Raw genomic sequence first — 21,096 nt, 5'->3', positions numbered from 1 at the left:
TCAAGGGGGAATTTATGGAAATAGTTTGGGAGGTTATACTGGCAACACATCAAGAATCACAGTAAACGTGTTTCAGCTAAAACCCATTAAAATGGCTTGGCTGATCCAAAACACAAATATGTGCGTACATTTCATGTTTTTGTAACTGCAGTGCTACATGTGGTGTTCTTGAGAGCAATTAATTAACGGGAACTAAATATTGAATTGCAGTTCCTTGAAACACTAACTCATTGATTTTACCATTCATGTGCTACACAGTATGACTGCTTCATGTGTTTAACTTATAATTCATTCCATTCATGCAGCTAGATATTCGAGGCAGCAATTCACATATGGCGATTGTTCCACAGACATGATTAGATATATGGTTTGAAAGAGATCTATGGACCGCCTCGTTGTTGCCTATTTAAATTTGTTGCTGTTCCATCTCAAGTTTTTGTTGTTCCATTATGTTTTCTGAGGGTGGCAGCAGAAAGTCCAAGCCGAGATTGCCAGTACATTAGAACCACAATTTTACTAAAGTTTACTTGGCTTATTAGCACTGCTGGATCAAATTAGAGTATACTGGTTTGCCCCTGTGCCCAGATGCAATGTATGTGGGCCATCAAGTTTAATTTGTCTTCCCTGGTAAACCCATTCAAAGGAGAGCTTGCAAAAAGCTCACTTTGTCCACTTTCCCCAAAATTGCCATTTAGCAACCAAAATTGCAACCATTAGCACACAATGAATTAAACTAGGGTCCTTAGGATCACCTGCAGTGCAATTCCATTATGCAAGTGTACTAAAAGCACCAGGTAATTTCGTCTTGAACCAGAAATGAAAAAGACGTATTTTTAGCACTACTAGTCCAATAGCTGTGTGCCTGCAGCCTGAATGTACAGTAATAAGGCTGTCGGTATTCTTAATGAAAAGACCTTTTTCAATTATTTAATTTGGCATTATGGACACATTAGTAGGACTTTAATAGTGATAGGCTTTCTAAGGCAGTGCCAGGTGGGGAAGACTGTTTTGTTGTGAGGAAGGCAACACAGTACCATATGGTGATGTCTCCCTCCAGTGGCTAAACTAAATAAAGATAAAGGCCTGGATTCAATCAACATTTCCGATTTACTTTGATTCCCAATTAAATTAAAGTGCGTGTATCTGTTTTTCTCCACAGTTTGGTGCGATCTGCAATCACAAAAAATGAACTTGCAGAACAAACAAATGGACTGTTAAGGGAAATGTTTGGTAAATGCAGGCCAAAGAGCCCTTGTGTGCGTGTGTGTGCGTGTGCGTGTGCGTGTGCGTGTGCATATATATACAGTATTGAGATTGTGAAGAAATGTGATGTGGAAAAAAATATCAAGAGAGTACTTTGCCATCAGCCTCTCTTTACTGCATCAGCTAAGAAATCAACAGTGTAGAACAGAATAGAAGTACTTACTGTACACCACAAACAAACTGAAACCAAAATAGACATGGAGAACAAGGCCATGGCATTTTCTTTTCTCAATTAACTTTCAAGCTCATCAATAGTGCATCAATATGGAGTGGATTCCTTTTAATTGAGAGGAGATAGTTATTATAATGCATTCAGTTTGTTAATGAAAGAATGCACACTAACATGCTTCCAGCAAGAAGTTAATTGAGTTTTGTTTTTTCCTCCCTGAGAAGGGCACTCCCTCTTCATTACAACAGCTGTCAAATGTAGCATTTCATTTTGGGCTGCCAATTTTGTACAGAGGGATTTGTTTATGTTGAGTAACTCATCTTGGATCCATCCAAGCTAAAAACAGCCCCTAGACCTTATCATAATTTTGCATTCACAATAGTGCTCAGAAGGTTTGGATTTTAAATAATCTGCTCAGTGGTTGTACATGTTGTATGAAATAAAAAGTTGTGTTAGTTGCTCTGGATAAGACTGATAAATGCAATGCCATGTAAAATACAGTATTCAATTTTATATATATACATACATATATATATATATATATTCTTGTAAATATGTTATTTTTATTTTATTTTCAGTTTTATTTCTTAAGTTTTGAATTATTTGAATTATTTGTCATTTTTAACCAAAAACCATCTACTCCATTTGAACTTTTCTTTATCGGACAAGGAATCTTCACTCAAATAAACAGTTTACTCTCTGCTCTCGCAGGGCTTTGACAGGGGGTGTCCATCTAAGGGTAGGCTAGCCGTGCGGCTAGGTTAACCGGCAAAGGTCTTCCAGTTTTCCACGAGGAAGGAAAATAAATTCAGCTGAACTTACAATTCATACATGTATGTGTTTGTGACAAGTTGTGCTGCATTTCAAGCCTGTTACTACAGGTAGACCACCATACAATATTTGAAAATAGTAAACCAAAAAATGCACCCTGCATGCATGCAGACTTATGCCATTATTTGGGCTTTTTCTCATTCCGTTCAATATCACCCCCTATATTTCTTCAATCTATTTCTCAATATTCTTAGCTTTGACTTTTTATGTGAAAAGAGCTGCACACAGAACGCCCATTTTATATTTCCAAAAATGATTTTGGCTTCACATCGAAGGCTGCAAAAATGCAATAAACACCACACCCTTCACGCGGTATCTTCTGTCCAAGAAATGCAAAAATGTACCAAAATGTTTTTTTTTTTTTTGTAGCAGGGGTAAAGAAGGAACAGTGAAGTGAGAACAGGTGGCTGGACATGTTTGAATTTGGCATTTATTTAAAGTGGTTCGCAGTAATTCGAAACATAATACAAAACAACCCAACGAAACAAGAAGCTGGTAGTTCAATGGCTGAAACCGACGACTAAAGGAAAAGAACAAATATTAATATGAATTTGGCTGCGGTGACAGGGGTGATCTGGGTTTCTCACTATGGACCGTAATGAAGGCACTATCGAGTTTCTTGTTTTTTTCCCCCCTCTTTTGTCTTCTCAGTACAGACGCTGTACAAACGCAGAGAAGCACTGGGGGAGACGCAATGCGTGGGGCTGTGTTCGCGCAGACGGGTTCGACTTGCCGCTGGTGTGCCGGCGATGTGCCGTGTGCCCAGATCGTGCCGAGCATTTCCGCGTAACCTAGTCAACTGACCGGCGAACGCAAGAAATGCTCTTCTCCTGCCGCACGAATTAAAAACTCCATTTTAGTACCAGTATGAAACAAGATGCAAAGACATTCAGCTGCTCGTCTCAATAAAACATCACTGTACTTAAACAGTTAAAACTGTAAACTATGAAAACGGTCTGAAAGCAACAAAGATGACTGCAAAGTATTAATGCACTTAATAACACAATTACTGAATGGCATTAAACATTTCTTTTAAGTTTTACGTCTGCTCTACTAGAGAGCAACTTCAATCTTATAGGCTTACAGCCTACAGTCATGGAAAATGATCATTTTTTAAAATAAAAATGTTAACAAGCAGATTGTATATATTTGTGTAATAAAATATGTTAAAGTGGTTTTTACAGACTATTTCAAAAAGAGAAAGACAATCTGTTCGGTGGTTACAAAGCATTTTATGGGACTTCAGTTGCTAGTATGGAACAGCCTTGACAACCATTAAAAAAGTGACTGTATCCTTAAGATTTTGCCTTCATTGTTTTTCAGTATGGTACAAATGTCATAAATGATATCCACATTGCCTTGGGTGATCTACAGTTGGGATCCACCTCTTCTTTTTTATATGTTTGGTCCAGATGCATTAAATATGCATTATGTACAGCAGCAGCAGACTCAGTTCAGTTCTGGCGCTCCTTTTCAGTGACACCTGTAAACACTTTATAAAGCACCCTAGTTAAAAATACTTCTACAGGTAAAAGTATACAAGATGCAGGTCACGAAAGTCCGATAACAGCAGGACACCACAGCTGTTAGCGATATGAGAACGTGCTATCCACGCGACTAATGCGTGAATGGCTCCACCCTATAGTCTATGATGATGACTTCAAACAGTGTGAGGTCACTTCCTGTTGACAGGCTCTTGACCAGTCAGCGAGACGTTTTGAAAATTGTCCTCCTGCATCGTATAGCCTAATAGCAGTCATCTTCAGCTTGAGAAGGCTTTTAGATGCACTGTTTTGTGTTTGTATTCGTGGTGATAAGATTGCCTGCCACCCATCCTTTTTGAAAAAAAAAATCCCTTTCTGATATATATTTAAAAAAAAAAAAAAACACTGGTTAACAAAATTATTTTGAAAAAAGTGTGTGTGTGGGGGAAAAGTATAACAGTGAGAGAGGGACACTGCCATTTAGCAGTGCCTGCTGTGCGTTTGTGGAACACACCCCCCTTCGCTTGACTGGCTGAAGTTCATCAGGAAGTGGTAAAGTACACAGCCTCAGTGCAGGTCCAGGATGACGGAACTTGATGAACTGGACCTCTGTAAACAATGCCTCGCACCCTTACTCAGGCCCACCAAAAAGTGGCCTCCTTCACAGGACTACCGCAGAAACGGACGCAAATAAAACCGGTAGTGTTTTGAAAAGGGCTTGGGTGCTGGGTACCGTTTCCGCCGAGCCCCTCACACGGTCGCAGCACCCCCTGCAGTCAGCCCTTTGTCACAACATTTCATTTCTTCTTCCTTTCACTCCAGTGTATGCGACAACAACAGTACGAAGACGAAGCTCACGGTCTTTTCGCAACCGCTTGACCGGTTCCCCCGTTCAGTTCATTTTAGGGTAGATCTTCTCGTAAAAGAAGTTCTGAGCGAGGATGTAGAGCTCGCCGTCTTTTTCCCGCACCGCGTGAGCGCGGACGAACTGGAACTGCTCCAGCGCAAACTCGTAGAACTCGTTCTCCATCTTCCAGATGTCCGACTGCTGCAGCTTCGCGATGGACTCCTTGGTGGGCGGCTTCTTCTCGCTGGTCTTCCTCAGATGGGATTTCTTTCCTGGTACCAAACAAACCAGATGCGGGGGGTCACGGCATATCCCGCTAACACCTGCCACAACACCGTATCACTCCCCGATTGTTTATCCTGTCTGAACTCTGTCTGAAACAGTTGCAGCTAATTTTTATGGAGGCTACCGTGACCATCTGTTGTAAAACATGCACACAGTAAATCCGAGCAGCAAGTAAATAACATTTTAACAGTCTGCATACCTTCGAATGTCCTTGTGCAACAAAACCACATAAAAATGAAGGTGTGTTTACTCCCCTATTTCAAATCGCTGTAAACATGCAAAGTTATTTATGCTGTAAATATCTAAAAAACTTTGAAGTTCTTTATTTTGTCCCTATTTGAATGTTCTGATAAATCTGAGGGTATGTACACCTGTAATTTTGTTATGCTACCTCTATCTACCTTATTAATTTAACATTTTTAAAGTTAATTTAATTTTGGCAACTCAATATAATTATTCTGACCTAAACTAACCATTTACAATTACAGCATCTGACATTTTAGCAACGTTTCTAGATAAGCACATGAATGACAACTGAAGACAGTTCTTGGGTCCCTATGTGAAATGCTTTACAGTGATCTAATGTATGAGTATGTATACACTGTTGGAGTATAATACAGCCAATTAGCTCATTTAGCCATGGTAATTGGTGGACACAAAAACCTGCACACACACCAGCCCTCCAGGACCAGAATTGCCCACCTCTGGTCTATATTCTAAAGCTCCATTTTTCCATCCATCATGAGAGGTGACTTGAGGGGCGGGTCTAGGGGCGGAGCTAAGGGAGGGGCTATGGGAGAGACCTGTAGAGTACCTGTACGGTAGAGCTCGGTGGCACCCCTGAAGTAGCGAGGCAGAGCGGCCTCCAGCATCATGATGAAGTCCTCCAGCTCCTCGGTCACACCCACTAGAAGGTATTCGTTGACCAGGTTGTACTTGGCCTGCTCCACTGCCCATCTGCTTCCCACATTCCTGGAACAACATTATAGCATCAGACATAGCCAGGTTAAAATTAGCATGGCATATGCCATAGCACTATCCAGCTCTGAATATTTAAAGGGACCCTTCAATGTAAAGAAACACATGAACTCAAAATGTGATGATTTATCAATTAATTCCATTAAATTCCATCCTTCACCCCTTCAGAAAGTCAAAGGTTCACCACCAAGGGGTGGCGACTGTTTTCAGTTTTCAGGGGTGTGGTTTTAACACTCACTACATTGACCTGAAACAAAGGCATTCAGTTGAATGTGAATCATTAATGCAAATCAACCAACAGTAGGCCTGAAAAAATACCAGGCTTGATATGGTGCTAGATACTATCTAGTTTGTAGGTGAGCACTGGGTACTCTTTAGTGGTAGGAAAATGGCAAGCATTGTTCTCATCATTATTTTTAGTTCATTTCATGTAGGCAATTTTGAAACCAAGACCAAAAGAGAGATGTTCTTAATTTATCATTCTCTGCAACTCTTGCTTTTTTCCCCCCTGAGTGTAGGTTCCCTTTAAAGCTGTGCTTGACTAAGGTCTGTACAACAACATGCATTACAGAGTTGAAGATTACATTAATATGGATATTCAAGTTCAAGTGTGAAGTGATAAATGCCTTGAATTAAACAGTGTTGTGTTATACAAATCCATAGTCTTGTTGTGATATGTGTGTATTTGCAGAGAGGGATACATGAAAATGTACAATAATGAGCATTGTACCTTAACGGACCTGTGTTTTGTAGTCGTTCCAGTGACCTTCGGTACGCACTTATTGTATCTCACTTTGGATAAAAGTGTCTGCCAGATAAATGTAACGTAATGTGAACAATCCTGAGTAATGATTGTCAGCTGCCAAATATGTCCCACAAACAGCCACAGCATATACATGAGATCCAATATACCCGATGGAAATATGAACGCTCCCTTGGAGACTAGGCGAAGGTAACGGATTGCGTATTTTGGCGCACGCGTGATTGTGCGACTCAGGGGAGGGCCTGCGCGCTCACCAGCATTCAGAGTAGTGACCGCAGAAGAACGGGATCTGCAGCCAGAGCTTCTCGGCGGCGCAGTCCGATCCGCCCGCCCCCACGCACTCGTCGAAGGTCTGAAACGCAGGACACGCCAGCCGAACGTGAGCCGCGCGCCTTCCTCGGAACGACGCGCCAAACCAATTAAAAACAAGCGACGGAACGAGGAAACGACCTTCTTGTCTCCCTGCTTCCGCCTCCGCAGCCCGGGCCTGTAGTCGTCGCCGAAACGCAGGAAGTAGTAGTAGGACACGAGGCGCTCGATCGGGTCGCGGACGACGTTGATGTAGATAGGCTTTCTCTTCACCCCAAACCTGTACAGAAAGGGGGGGCGGGGGGGGGGGTCGAAGGGAAGCAGTCAGCCAAACAGCAAGAACACCACTACACTGTATTAATTAATATAGCTAAACTAGAGAACACCCACACTAATGACAGGGAGATCTTATTGAACGGGGCTGTAAGAAGAATCCTGAGAAAACTTTGAAACTTATTCAATATCTCATGAAATATACAAACTTCAATGCACTATCGATGCACTATTAATGTAAGTCCAGAAGGATTATTGGTAAATTTCCACTTAATAGCACTGAAAAGAATGTTTTCATTTGTGACGTGATTATTACGAGCACTTTATGTGGATTTGGATTGAAGAATTATAAAAAAAACTCTAAGAGACCCTCAATACAGATGAAAGAAAATGAGGGCAGAAATCTCAAATGTTTATAGTGTTGTGGAAGTGTGTTACAAACAAGTGAGCCATTTCATCCCTTTACCACTAGATGGTAGCAGCTACACAAGTTATTTTTAGAGAACACAGAGTTCCGTCTCGATTTTCCATCACCAGAACATTAAGGTACCGTTGAATTATAAAATATAATTAGTCATACTGGATATTACATACGCAGCCTATTTGTGTTTCATGAAAATAACAATATCCCATCTAAATGCAATCAAGTGCTAGGTTACGGATAAGCAAAGAATTCCTAAAATGTGGCATTAAAAAACATTAGAAAACATCAGGGTTACGTAAAGGAATTGATCTAAGGCTACAAAAACAGTTGGAGGTGGAGTACAGGTTAGAGCTGTGTATATCTGCAATTAGAAAAACAACTACAACATATTCGACTTAATTCATACCCAACAACGGCTTCAAACTGCCTATTGTTGTTTAACCGTGAGCACTGGGCACGGGTAAATGGCTGAAACAGTTAAGGAACTGCAACTTGTTTTTAAAATCTGCGGTGTAATCGCTCAAGCAAATATTTGCAAGAAGCCCCATTTTCAAATTGCTCAAGAAAAGCTGGCCTGCTCTTCTCCCTGCTAAGAAAAAAAAAACAAAAAAAAAAGGAACAGACCCACGGGCCAGCGAGGTGCTGGGCTCTCCTCTCCCCCCTCCCCACGCCGCACTCACTTTGTGAAGTCCAGGAAGGCCACGTGGCCGTGGTAGAACCCGGGCTTCATCTCCCTCCAGGACGTGACGTTCCTCACGAACCGCACCTGGCGGAGCAAACCGTTCGTCAGGGGGCGCTTGCCGACGCCGAGCGTGAGCGTCGCTCCCGCTGCCTTCCCAGCAGCCCCGGTGGGCAGGGCCGGACGCGAGCGAGCGAGCGACCAAGCGCACATCCCTTTCCGCGGAACGGATTGGCTACGCAAACACAGACAGGATATTACCTCGGCACGGGCAGCGAGAATAATACTTTCCCCCCTCGAGGGCGCACGCTCTCTGTTCTGATCCTCGGTGATATGAATACCAATGCATAAATTCATGCCATTGAGACAAAATAGTACTTTCGGAGGTGGACCGGTGCGTGCACTCCTATTTGAGAAGGCCAGATCGGCTGAGGTTACGAGATTACTGAAAAATGCTCCCTCGGCTTAGTTCAGCCGCCGGTGAGAAAGAATATTCCATAACTTAAATAATGCGGGTAGCAATGATTGCAGATTACGAATGCCAGGTCTGCAACGAAGATGCCTCTAATCAGAATGAATTCTGTTTCTGCATGCGCTGCACAGGCAAAGGCCTCTTGTGAAATTCTTCACCGCTTCATCCGAGCAAAAGTACACGGAGCGGTGTTTTATGGCTTCCTCTGGGAACCGCAGGGAAGGCTGTGCAAATTCAGCAGCACACAAACTCTCTATTAAATAAACCCTTTCACTCTCAAAGCCACACACGGTTTAGAATCTATCGAGCCAGCATTTTGCACAGTAGACTTAACCGATTTGGAAATGCCAGCTGCTTTTTGTTTTGAATCCCCCCCCCCACACCCCCACCCCCCCACTCCATTTATCCCTAATGTAATCAAATGCTTTTTAAAACTTTCCTTCACCGAATTCAGCCGAGCCAAAAACGCTGTCATTCTCACGTCGATTACAACACATAAATTATGCACGACATCTCGGAGACGGCCGCCAAGCAAATCTCACTTTGAGCCGGAGAGACGGCTCGTTAGAGAAGCGCGACGCCCCGGCCGCCAGCGCCATCTGCCACGGTCCGAGAAGGGGCGGGAACCGAGGTGAAAACGGGGTGTGGGGGGGGGGGCTCCCGCCGACGGGCGCGGTCGATTACGCCGACACAACCCGGGAAAGCGAGCCCTCCGAGCACCTGCTCCTCCCCGCACCTGACAGCAGCGTGACTGCATGAATCACTGGTATCACATGACACGCTCCATCGGAAGGAGATTTGTCACTTTCCCGCCTGTTTTTCGGGTGGGTTTGATGCAGAAAAAGCAGGTCTGGCTGAAGTTGGAGGGTGCCCGCTCCCTAAGGTGCCCAAAAGGTGCGCGGGCATCCCGTTTATGGAGCACGAGCGGCGACACCGTGGGAGGGAGGAAACATGTGGCCTTGAAACATGATTTGGCAGTTAATACGACACCTTTGGTAGGAGGGGCTAAGCGTTCACCTGGCAACGCAAGGGGAGTGTCTGGAACGAGGGGCCGGGGCTCTCACCTGGTCCTGCAGGGACATGACGGGGTTGTTCTTGGTGGTGTTGATGTGCAGGACGTGGTACTTGTTCTTGCCGCACAGGTCGTAGGCGATGTTGGTGAAGGAGGTGCTGGCCGTCTTGGGCACGCGGTTGTAGATGATGACCACGTCGTTGCTCTCGTCCAGCTCCAGGCTCCTGCTGCTGTCCATGGTGTGCCTCTCCTCGATCTCCCGTACCTCGTGCCTGGCGATAGCTCGCTCTGCAGGGGTGACAAGAGAAGAGGGTCCTTATCTGCACGTGTGCAGGCTAGGAGCAAAACCCAGGAGGGTCCATCAGGCCTCTGCGTGAGACCAACGAAAAACCAAACTTCCGCAGAGGAACTGGGACAGGAAGAATCAGAAATGCTGATCCCAGATCAGTATGACAACACAGAGCGGTTGGGATAAAGTCATTGGCGCATTTAGGAGAAAACCCAGGGGGATCGATTAAGGCCACTGCGTGAGACCAATGAGTAACCAAACTTCCGCAGAGGAACTGGGACAGGACGAATCAGAAATGCCGATCCCAGATCAGTATGACAACACAGAGCGGTTGGGATGAGGCATCTCCAAACTCAGCTCTCCCGCCTGGATCAGCTCCTGGAGGACCAACCTGTGGGATGCCTTAAAAGCAGCCTGCGTGAAGTACACTCAGTGCTCCATTCCCGAAGAACTGATACCAGTCAGTCAATCTGACTAACTGCACCTCATGCCCTTGCTTTGCCATTAAAACCAGCCCTGGTGGTTTTTATTTTTATCTCCTCCACTGCTACAGAACTAGCAATTAAATTAATAAATAACCCTTTTAACAATACAAACCGAGTCCAACCCAGCTTCCGCTCCCAACGGTGCTGAGAGATTGAATAAATTACCTTCTCTGGAAAAAAATAAATGGACAACAGGCAGTGTAACGACATCACAGAAATGAAATTATCCTTTGACTGAGGAATCACAAAAGCAGTGAAGTTCTGCTGAAAATACAATACAGTCTATTTCTGAGGCAAGAAATAGCACTGCGTAGAGATATTTGTGGAACAGTTTGAAAAGTGAGGAGAGGGGAGAGTAATCCTACAGTGGAAAAGAAGATTCTTTTCCTCTCGGAAGGTCAAAAGGCCGTGGACATTTATTGAGAGGTGGAGAGGAAGGGTTGGGTAATGGAAGAAATGTCACCTCTCGCTGACACACCATAAACGCGCACCGCGGCGCTTTTAGCGATCGAGCTGCACTCTGTCCTTTCCGCGTCTGCGACGGCGTTGCCACGGTGCCCATTTCCACCAAGCCACAGGAATCTGGGTTCTCATTTCAGACCAACCCGGAGGCATCCAATGACTGACAGGAAGTAGGCTAAATGCGAGTTGGGACACACGCTGCACATCTTATTTTCATACGCAATTAAAGACTCCTCCACATCATTTAGCTTTATGTTTTTTGATACAACAATGCTGACACTGTATATGCAGCCTATACCTGAATATCACATTTCGATGTGGCATACCACGTACAAATGTGCACCTGTTTTAGCAATATTTTATTGTTTTATACAATCGCATTTGTGTTCCGATTAAAACGTGTTCAGCTTAGGGTGCGGGTAGGAAGTTACTGATACTACTGACCGAAGATCAGCTTGATCATTGCTCCTGTAAAAGGTGTAGGGTAAGACTTGGATGGGTAGGCTGCTTTTGGACAAGCACTTTTGCCTCCAGAGTCTTGGAGAAGTGGCTTCCACGTTTCAGCATGGAGAAAAGAGAAAATGAAGGACAGCCCAATACAATATGGTGGATCTGCGATTAGTGGAATAAGTAGGTTCTTGTATGCGGTTGTGTAGAATTATCACGGAGTCTCAGGCCAACGCATGAATTACATAGGCATATTTAGGAAAACGGGAGAAGATAATTAAATTCTGACAAAGAAATTCAATTTAATTAAAAAACAACAACAAAGCAACATTTTGAAATGAAACAATACTGTTTTTTATTCGTATTGAAAGCCACCACATGGCTAATACAAAATAACACTATAAATAACACAATAATTTAAACAGTGGTGCACATTTGGTTTCATACCACTGAGCACCTGAATACTCCACATGAGTTTTTAGACGGCAAAAAGAAAAAAGGAGTTTGTCTGTGGCAGCTGTGAGATGGTGATAATGCATCTAGTGGGTCGGTGTCAAGCCGGGTGGGGAAATTCTGTTGTACACTTGACAATTTCAAAGTGTAGCCACAGGAACATTACTATTCCTAAATGTCACTATCACATTGTAGACTTTAAGCTTGGACACCTACAGTAACTTATGACAGGATCACCCGATGTGTAAAGAGAGCAAACCTCTGGTTTTGGACCATCCTCTTGAAGTACCGAAGGGCTTGGTTTCAAAAACAGGCCACTCCGTAATTTTTCAGAACATTAACACAGAAATGATGCATTCTATTGTCCAGAGTCCCTTACTGTGACACTTCGATAACATCCTTTTTTACAGTGGTCTTGTCAGTCACAGTCTCTCCTCACATTGATCCGTTTCGACCCATTTCTCTTCACCTCTGGCAGCGGGGAAAGGCGCCACACCCGTGGCACGTAGCCGTTCGGCAAAAAGGATCATCAGAACTCTGGGAAATTATGAACATTGGCACTTCAGCTGTGCCTTACCCCAGAAGAAAAAAAAAAGAAGAAGAAAAAACCACGATACAAATCTCTCGCAACAGTGCACTTCCATTCGAATGAGGCATAAATTTGAAATGGCTGGAGTTGCACTAAAGGCTTCACCCTGCCCCATGGTCAGTTGATTTAGTGAAACTGCATTCTGAGTGCTAGCTCAGTAAAAAGCCAGAGTAATGGGGTACCTAGAGAAATGAAACGGCCTTTACTAGAGGCCATCCCGGTCCCGCATGTCGGCACCGCCCAACTTCTGCCATTTTTCTTTCTGAGGAGTGATGGGAGGGGGAAATAGAATAGTTTTTTTGTTTGTTTTTTTTTTCATTTTTTTGTGTGAGGAAAGAAAGCTGTCAGGCATCTTTTTGTCATGCCTTCTCTGTGGACGGGGAAGGGAGGAGGCGGAACCTGGATCGATACGGCGGGCTCCCCGGGCTCGGTTTGAGTTGCCACCGATCCGGATGCCGCGTTCCCTGTCGAGGAGGTCCATTCGATAACCTCCGTCAAACGGGGAAGACGCCCCGCCCACGGAGGAACGGCAGCCCAGGGGCCGCGCCCTTCACACCAACTGACAGGACTTGGCCACTGAGAGCTTAACGTTGCCAGGCACCAACGAGCTCCACCTGATCCCGGCTAAAGTGCCACGACAGCATCGTTATCGCTGAATTAATATGAGAACAGGTGGCTGCAAAGACTGTTGAGTTTGGGGGGGAGGGGGGGGGGGACTCAGAGCTCTTTGTTTAGACTGTGCGAACGTCTGCCATCACAACTGCTGGTTCAAACAGTGGTAAAATTAGTAATGAGAAAACCCAACCTTCAAAATTACTCTGTGATAAATCCAGGCCTATATGCTGCATGTCATTCTGCTCCAGAAAGCACAGGGTTCTACACAATTTTTAATAAAGGAGATATGTGAAAAAATCTGAAATACTCACATGTATAGAATGCACTGACAGTTATAGGGGCTGCAATATTCAAGGTTTACACAATCCTTCTTTGTTCCAATTTCCACTTCACTTACAGTAAGCAAATCCATTTTTGATGTTTAAACAAACATATTTGGCCATCTCTGTGATGACAAAATCATAATGTTGAGGAGACCTACTTCAGTTCTGGTAATTTTTTAAGAGCAAATTAGAGTACTGAATGCCCTCTACAGCATTTCATGTTTTGTTTATCATCATTTATTTTGACAAAATTATACTGTGTTAAGTGGCCTCTCGAGTGGATCCTCTAGCTTTATCACCAGGCCTTACCACAGTGATGCGCAACTCAGCTCGGAGTACAATCCTGACCGGAGGCAAAGAACCACACAGTAAAAGAGTACAAGGTACAAATGGCCATAGCAACACCCAGGGAGGGAGGCTTCCGGTCAGCAGGGTAAACCCAGTCTCATTTTGCAAGAGCAACTAATCTGATCAAGCCATCGATCAGGCGTCTGCAGTTTGCCTGTGCTCCGGCACAATGACTGCAGACTGTGTCCTTAAAGGGACACTGTGCCCTGTGGCATGCACGCTAGTCCTCTCCCAAATTTACAGATGATACTGCAAAGGGACAGGCCAACAAATATGACTAGACATTTTTAAATACGGAGGGAAAAGTAAAAAAATAGATGCTGGATGTTTTTTTGTTTTTTTGCATCACCAGGAACATGCTTAGGACACTTAGGACAAATATGAGATTACATATTGATTTTGTTGCATGCACTGCATAATAACGTGATGTTTTCATGAAATGAACTTCACGATTGATCGATATTTATCAACATACGTGTGTGGATACACCGTGTGTCTAAGCGTGTTTGATAAATCCGACAGAATACAGTTTGTTTCCGATTATGCGTACATTACCACACAATATTATTTATCAAAAATATTGATAAATGAGGCCCATTCAACGTATTTGAGCTCATCACTACACACAGGAAAAAACAACCCACACAACTGTTCCTTCGTGAGTCAGTGAATTTTCTTTTCTTTTCCAATATTCTGATATTTCAAGACCCTCGGAGCATCCGTTTTAAACTGCCAGCTCTTTTCTTGTGCCTTTTATGACAGGCGATTACAAACACACCATTCTTCCATCAAATAGCCCGCAACTGGAGGCCTCGGCAATATTATTGCGAGCTGTTGCAAGGAACGACAAATAGTTTTCATATTATTACGCTTGGGCATTGACTGAAAAGAATAGCACAACCCACAAGGCAACAATCATTTGGTGACTGAATCAAGGCACCGCATAGGGGAGGGCTGCTTTCACAGTATTTCTAACAGGCTGGCCCTACATTGACGAACCCGTTATCTAAAAATAGAAAACGAGGCAGAGGTGGAGAGATACGCAATCAGACGGATGACCACAATGGCAGGTAAGATGGACGGACGTGAAAGGGCGCGCGCGTTTTGCACGTTTACACTGCAAGGGCACTCGTTGACTCCTGCAAGCTCTTAATACCGCAATTACACAAATATCAGCTTGTTAATTGGCCAATTCGTCTTCAGAAGCAGAGGCCCACCAGTGCATAAAATAACCATCTTTAAATATTGATCATAGCTTAATAAGCCGCCATATATTACGTCCCGTCTTACAGGTCTTACACTGGTGCGTCATGCTCCTCGTGCGCTGATGTGGTCTAGGGCTGAAGAGGTCATCTGTCTCTAATACCACATTGACCCACGGGTGACTAACAGCCACGGGCACGTGGAAAAAAGCAAAGGCCCCAGAGGAATTCGCTGCGTTTCGGCTGCAGTTTCCCTCCCTCTCTCTCCCCGTCTTCCGAACGCCCACGGTTTCCTCTCCCAGGAGCTGAGGAGAGACGCACAGCCGGCTCAGGGCGGGGGCGGCGGGTCGGCGGGGGCGTCGGAAATCCTTCGTCCCCTCGGCTCATTCGCATATTCATGAGGCGCGCTCCTCCGCTTCCGCCTCGCACCGAGGCCGGAGAATAAATCCCCTCTTGTCCGCGTGCGCCCGCGACGGCAGCGGCGGCGGCGGCGGCGGCGGCGGCGGAGCATTAGCATACCGTAATTATCCAAACAACCCGCTCCTTCGCCAGACGTAAACAGATTTCCAGGTGATTAAGCCTTTGATGATGATATCGAGCAGCCGAGGCGTAATTACAAGCGGTGTTTTCCGCGCGACGGTCCGGCGGGAGATAATCACCGTCTCCGAGCGCCGCGGGGGGGGGGTTATGGGGGGCCCACCGGTGCACCCCTCCCCGGTGCGACGGGGTCCAGTCCGCATGTCGCCATGCCGCCCATTGAGTGACAAGCTCCAGAAAGGCATCTCACCAGTGGGTCTTCAGGACATCTGCCACAGTACCTCAACCATACTTGGGAAGTATATGTTGCCCATCACTAGGATCTGTCTGATAGTGCCTGGAATATGGACAGGCGTGGAACAGACGGTTCCTCAGCTGTAGCACGATGGGCAGTGAGAAATTACATAGATGGTGAATAGACAATCGCCTCTTCCAGGAACAACTTTGGTTTGGAGAAGATTGAGAAGAATAACACACAACAAGGCTTCTTTCAATATACTAGGAATCCCCCACAATCAAAAACTTTTGTAAATAAGCCTACACGAGATTTAAGGATATGTCAAAATTGTGTGTGGGAATATGGTGTTTTTTTATTCAGAACATTTTTGGGAAGCTGGAGACCATGAACAACGATCTTCAGAAGTCTGCCGTATACATGTACACCTCGCAAAGAAGCACCAGTGACAGGCTATGGCGAGGAGACAAGTCAAGAATACACAAACCATTTATCGCCTCAGAGCCAAAACAAGTCGTAAAACAACATGCAGTGTCAGTTCCTGGCTCTCGATACTGTTTGTTGAGCCTGTTCTCATTCAAAACCGCTTTCGCTCCAAAGCTCATACCTTCCCAAAACTGTTAAACATGCTCTTAGAACATAAGACGGTAAGAAAAAGAAAGAGAAGACTGTTCTGTTACATAAATGAATAAAAAAATAATGGGCTGGATAAGCCTGAAGAGCAGCACCTAACCTTACACAAGGAGCCAAGGCATCACTTCAGGTGCCAAATAAATGCCACGGTCTGAGCATGGGGCTGTGAAGCCTGCCAAACGCAGACGCTGATTTATGTACGGGTATTTAAGATAAGCCTCTTTCCTCTATAAATTTACTTCACAGGTCCATTGCTGAAATGCCCACACTCCTCCTGCCTGTCACTGTCAAGTTCACCGACACCTACCCCGCCCCCTTCCCCCACGGCCTACCCTATCACCGACCTCGGGCCCTTCCCCCACGGCCTACCCTATGACCAATCTCCCACACCCTTCCCCCACGGCCTACCCTATCAACTCCACCGGCATCTAGTCCCTTACTGGCAGTGACTCAGAAATATCCATCCCTCATTCTTTCCTGCTCACTTCTATATGTTATTAAAATTATTTCGGAAGTCGGTTACTTTTGCAAGTCATGCAGCGTATTTCGTTCATGTGGGACACCACTTGTTTGTGCCAGAAAATAATCTTTCACGGTATTGGAATGGCTCTCAAATAGTTCCATTTGTATACAGAATTGCACTCTCAATTGGAGGATCAAAAATGTACAAAAACTGTTCTCTGACTATTTCACATCTTTTGCTTTCTTACGGGGACTTCAAAATATCTCATATTCCAGATTTCTCAGTCTGAGTATAAACACTGCCAGAAATATTGAGTTTCTCATCAATAACTAATTCAAAGTTTATGCGTTAAGCAGCAAATTGAAGTGTTCATCACTAAGAAGCACAAAGACAAAAATAAATGTCACCAAGAAACACAAAGGTAAAAGCCGTGCACGCAAGGCGTCACACGGCACTTAAAAACCTTTCAGCCTTCGCTCAGTGCAGGTGAAACGCCAATGCCGTGAGAACAATGCAAAAGCGAAACTCTATACCGTTTATCCAAACGGGAACAAAAAACGAATGCATTAGAGGAGCTCTCTCCCCCCCCACCCCCCCCCCGAGCACCCGCGGCTCCTTCGCAGCCGGTCCGGTAACAGAAGACTAATGAGCCCGCGCGCTCGCTCCGGTCCTTAGCGGCGCACAGCGGCCCGACTGCGGGCCCGCCCTGCGTGTGTACACGGGGCCCTTCAGGGGGTGGAAGACAGTGTTGTATTTCTGTTTGCTGGAAATCCCTTTTTGCTCTATTAAGGTGAAGAGCGAGGGTGTCCCGTTTCATGGGCGAGGGGTGGGGGATGGGGGGGGTGACTGCTCTGCGGCGGGGAGGGGGGGGGAGAGATTGGGAAGCACTGCTGGGAGACACCGAGTCTCCTCTTCAGGTGGCAAACTGTGTTTTGGTGAATAACGGCGACGTAGCCAATGCGTAACAAAAACGGTACACGGGTGTTAGATTGTGTGTGGTGCTCGAATAGCATTGGGCTTTTACAGAGGGGGAGGGGGGGGGGGGGACCGGATGGTATTTTCAGCATTTCAGGTTGCTGTTCGTTCTGTCGTATCCTTGCGACATGTCAGAGATGAAACGTATTCCTCTCGAAGGCATTTGTGTCAAAGTAAGTGCCACAGCAAGAGACCTTAAGAGCAGCTATTGGAGCTTTATTTAAAGGCATTATATTGCATCTACTTAGTGCTTATGTTGCACCATTACTCTGCAGAAATGCAGCTGGCTTCTGTGTCTACAGTATTTAACCTGTGTAGCATTACCATGCCAATTTTGGCTAACAACTGAAAAAAAAAACCTAAAACATATTTTCACTTCTGAGTGCACATTAAGGTCCTATTCCATTTGCTGTGTCAAATATATGTCCGAAATTACTTTCTAACTGCATCTGGTTTGTTTCCCCATTCTTGGAAAAACCATAACATGGCTAGCTGACGAATGAATACTCAAGCGTTGTGTTAGCTGATTTGCTAGCTACACTTCTCACTTCTTACCTAAGTGAGATTGCAGGCTCATCCTTCTCATTCTGACCTGTAAGGCATTTTTATTTATTTATTTTTTTTACAAAATGTCTTCCCAATTTTGGCATGGATAAGAAGCTGTACTGTTATTTGCCTGTGACCCATCTGTGCTAGACTGCCTCAGGGACAAATAGAAGGCCTCAATCTACTCTCTCAGGTCGATAGAATTTCCGTAACTTTTTCTTCTGTACTTTCTCTTCATAAATCCACTACTCTTCACAAAGGCCAGAAACCATCTACTTCTATATTAAAATGATTCTATTGTCCAATGTCAAGAAAGGAGGTTGATTTCCATAGGGTCAGACAAAAAATGCAGATCCCAGCAATGTCTTAGGACTGGTTCTTCATTGATACCAGTAAAATAAAAAAAATGAACGTGGATTATTATGGTGTTTGTATAGAGAAAAGAACACCAAGAAGTGTGGCGCCGTCCGGTGGCCGGCTGGCTCTCAACCCATAAACAAATCCCCCCACATGATTGAAGGTTCAATCCCCTGGCTTGGCACTTTCTGTGCTGTGATCCCTTCTCCGTTACCATCTCTGCTTTACCCATGTATGAATAAAGTTAAATATGAACGGGTGGTGGACTTCCAGCCTTCCTTTAAAAACAGAGGAAAGAGTTCACACAAATCTAATCATAGCCTTGATTTCCAGACTCCATTTGGGTTTAAAAACCTGTTTTTTCAGCGGTGGGGATGGGGAGGGGTGAGCAGGGGCAATCAATGGAAAGCAATTTTGGATGAGATGATTCTGAAACAAGAGAAGGGTTCATTATGTCCGAACAGAAAGCCTCTCAAAATGGCATCCATCAGATGATGCAACTGCCGCCAACTTAGAATCTCAGTGGCACCAGAAACTGGATGCTTATAGGTAGGAAAGCAGCATGAACTATAAAACAATAATTAAAATATTTTTAAATATTATTAAATTGATATTTGTATGTCCGCTGCACCAACGCAAATGTTCATATTTATTTCTGTTTTTAATAAGTCATTGTATTTCTCAAAATACAACTGGAAAATCTGTCTAATTCCAAAGTGCCATGTCTCATACTGCTCATACAGAATTGCCTTCACATTTTAATATCTTCACAGCAAGGAAAACCGTTATCTCTGTGCCCTATTGGATGTACTGAGGATTATTCTCCAGCCTTTGAAGTTACACTTCTTCAAAATCCTAACACTTCTGTTATTCGAACAGGCTGCCGGCTGCATTCAGGAGTCGAATGAATACAAGGACGGGCATCATTGGGAAATAAAAAACCATAGATTCTATTAAAAAAAGCAATAAAAGCAAATCAATAAAAATGTAATACACCCTATGCGTGCCATCATTCGAGGACCTGATATATGTTACATCAGTGGTGTGGTGCCCTACTGCTTCTTGAATCTTAATTCTTTTCATCTAAAATCAATATCTTCATAGGACGGAGTGTAGCACAGTGGGTGAGGAACTGGGCTTGTAACCGAAAGGTCGCAGGTTCGATTCCCGGGTAGGACACTGCCGTTGTACCCTTGAGCAAGGAAATTGCTTCAGTATATATCCAGCTGTATAAATGGACACAATGTAAAAATGCTATGTAAAAGTTGTGTAAGTCGCTCTGGATAAGAGCGTCTGCTAAATGCCTATAATGTAATGTAATATTGATATCTAGGCTATACAAATCCACTGACAGCACAGTAGTCAGTTTTTACTGCTAAGAGATCACACCTGGAGTACATTTCTAGGCTAGAAATAATGAAACTGGTACACAACAGTATATGACCAAAAGTATCTGGACACCCCTTGGTCTGGGGCTGTTTTTCATGGTTTGGGCTAGGCCTCTTAGTTCTAGTGAAGTTTAAAGTATTAAGCCGTTCCAGAAGAGTGGAGGTTGTTGTAGCAGCAAAAGGTGGACTAACTCCATATTAATGCCCATAATCTTGTATAAGATGTTGGACGTCAGGTGTCCACATACTTTTGGCTATGTAGTGTACATTGCTAACTAGCTAGCTAGCTAAAATGTAGTATACATAAAATCAAGATAACTAGGGATCATCTGCAGTTTTGAGTCATGGATGACTTGTGTGTTGCAAGAATTATTTTAGCATCTTGCCAAAACCCCCAAGTTACAATCCAGAAGCTGAAATGCACCATACATGCAGCAGGCGCAGGAAAAGACCAAACGACCTGAAGTGTCTCTATTGCACAGTGAGGCAGGGAACGGCTCAGGCAATCAAAAGCTTTCATCACCAACACCAAGGGCAAATATATCCTGGCTAAATGATGTCATCTCCTGGGCTAATTATGAGCCACCCAGTGGGATTCCCAGTCGCAGGGAGCCCTATTACAGCCAGGGCTTGATGCGGGGGGGCGGGGGGGGTTGAATGGGGTTGAGACACATGACTGCGCCGAGTTCCAGCACATCAGCTGGCCCGATCAGGCACCAACGCACCAACGATTTTTAAAATTCTAGGGACCCCGTTCATTCGTTCCAGCCCGAAGTACCACAGAAGGGAACGAAGCGTAAGATAATTCCAAAATACGCACAAATCTGCGATGAACGAGCAGGAAGAGCTCTGGGTGATACCGTCCTCCCTCGGTCTGGGGAGGTGAGGGGGGGCCGGGAAGGCCCCGGATTGATCGGTCCTAATAAGGTTTGTTGATTTAATTGGGTGCGGGGCAGATTT

The 21,096-nt window shown here is 44.6% G+C and overlaps 1 protein-coding gene across 1 annotated transcript in view; it reads right to left on the bottom strand.

Moving 5' to 3' along the window:
- Positions 1–2,675: 2,675 nt before the first annotated feature.
- hs2st1b (heparan sulfate 2-O-sulfotransferase 1b) overlaps positions 2,676–21,096 on the bottom strand; it is a 69,462-nt gene continuing 51,041 nt past the window's right edge. The window contains exons 2-7 of the mRNA XM_064330531.1: positions 9,842–10,077; positions 8,307–8,392; positions 7,071–7,209; positions 6,875–6,972; positions 5,694–5,851; positions 2,676–4,866 (exon numbers count right to left, since the gene is read on the bottom strand). Of these exons, the coding sequence (XP_064186601.1) occupies positions 4,640–4,866; positions 5,694–5,851; positions 6,875–6,972; positions 7,071–7,209; positions 8,307–8,392; positions 9,842–10,077 (944 nt within the window). The 3' untranslated portion in view covers positions 2,676–4,639. The remainder of the gene's footprint in view (positions 4,867–5,693; positions 5,852–6,874; positions 6,973–7,070; positions 7,210–8,306; positions 8,393–9,841; positions 10,078–21,096) is intronic.

Source organism: Anguilla rostrata, chromosome 4, assembly GCF_018555375.3.
Source record: "Anguilla rostrata isolate EN2019 chromosome 4, ASM1855537v3, whole genome shotgun sequence".
Lineage (NCBI taxonomy): Eukaryota > Metazoa > Chordata > Actinopteri > Anguilliformes > Anguillidae > Anguilla > Anguilla rostrata.
The sequence above is the reverse complement of the archived record's forward strand: the minus strand, read 5'-3'. Positions and strand labels throughout refer to the sequence as shown.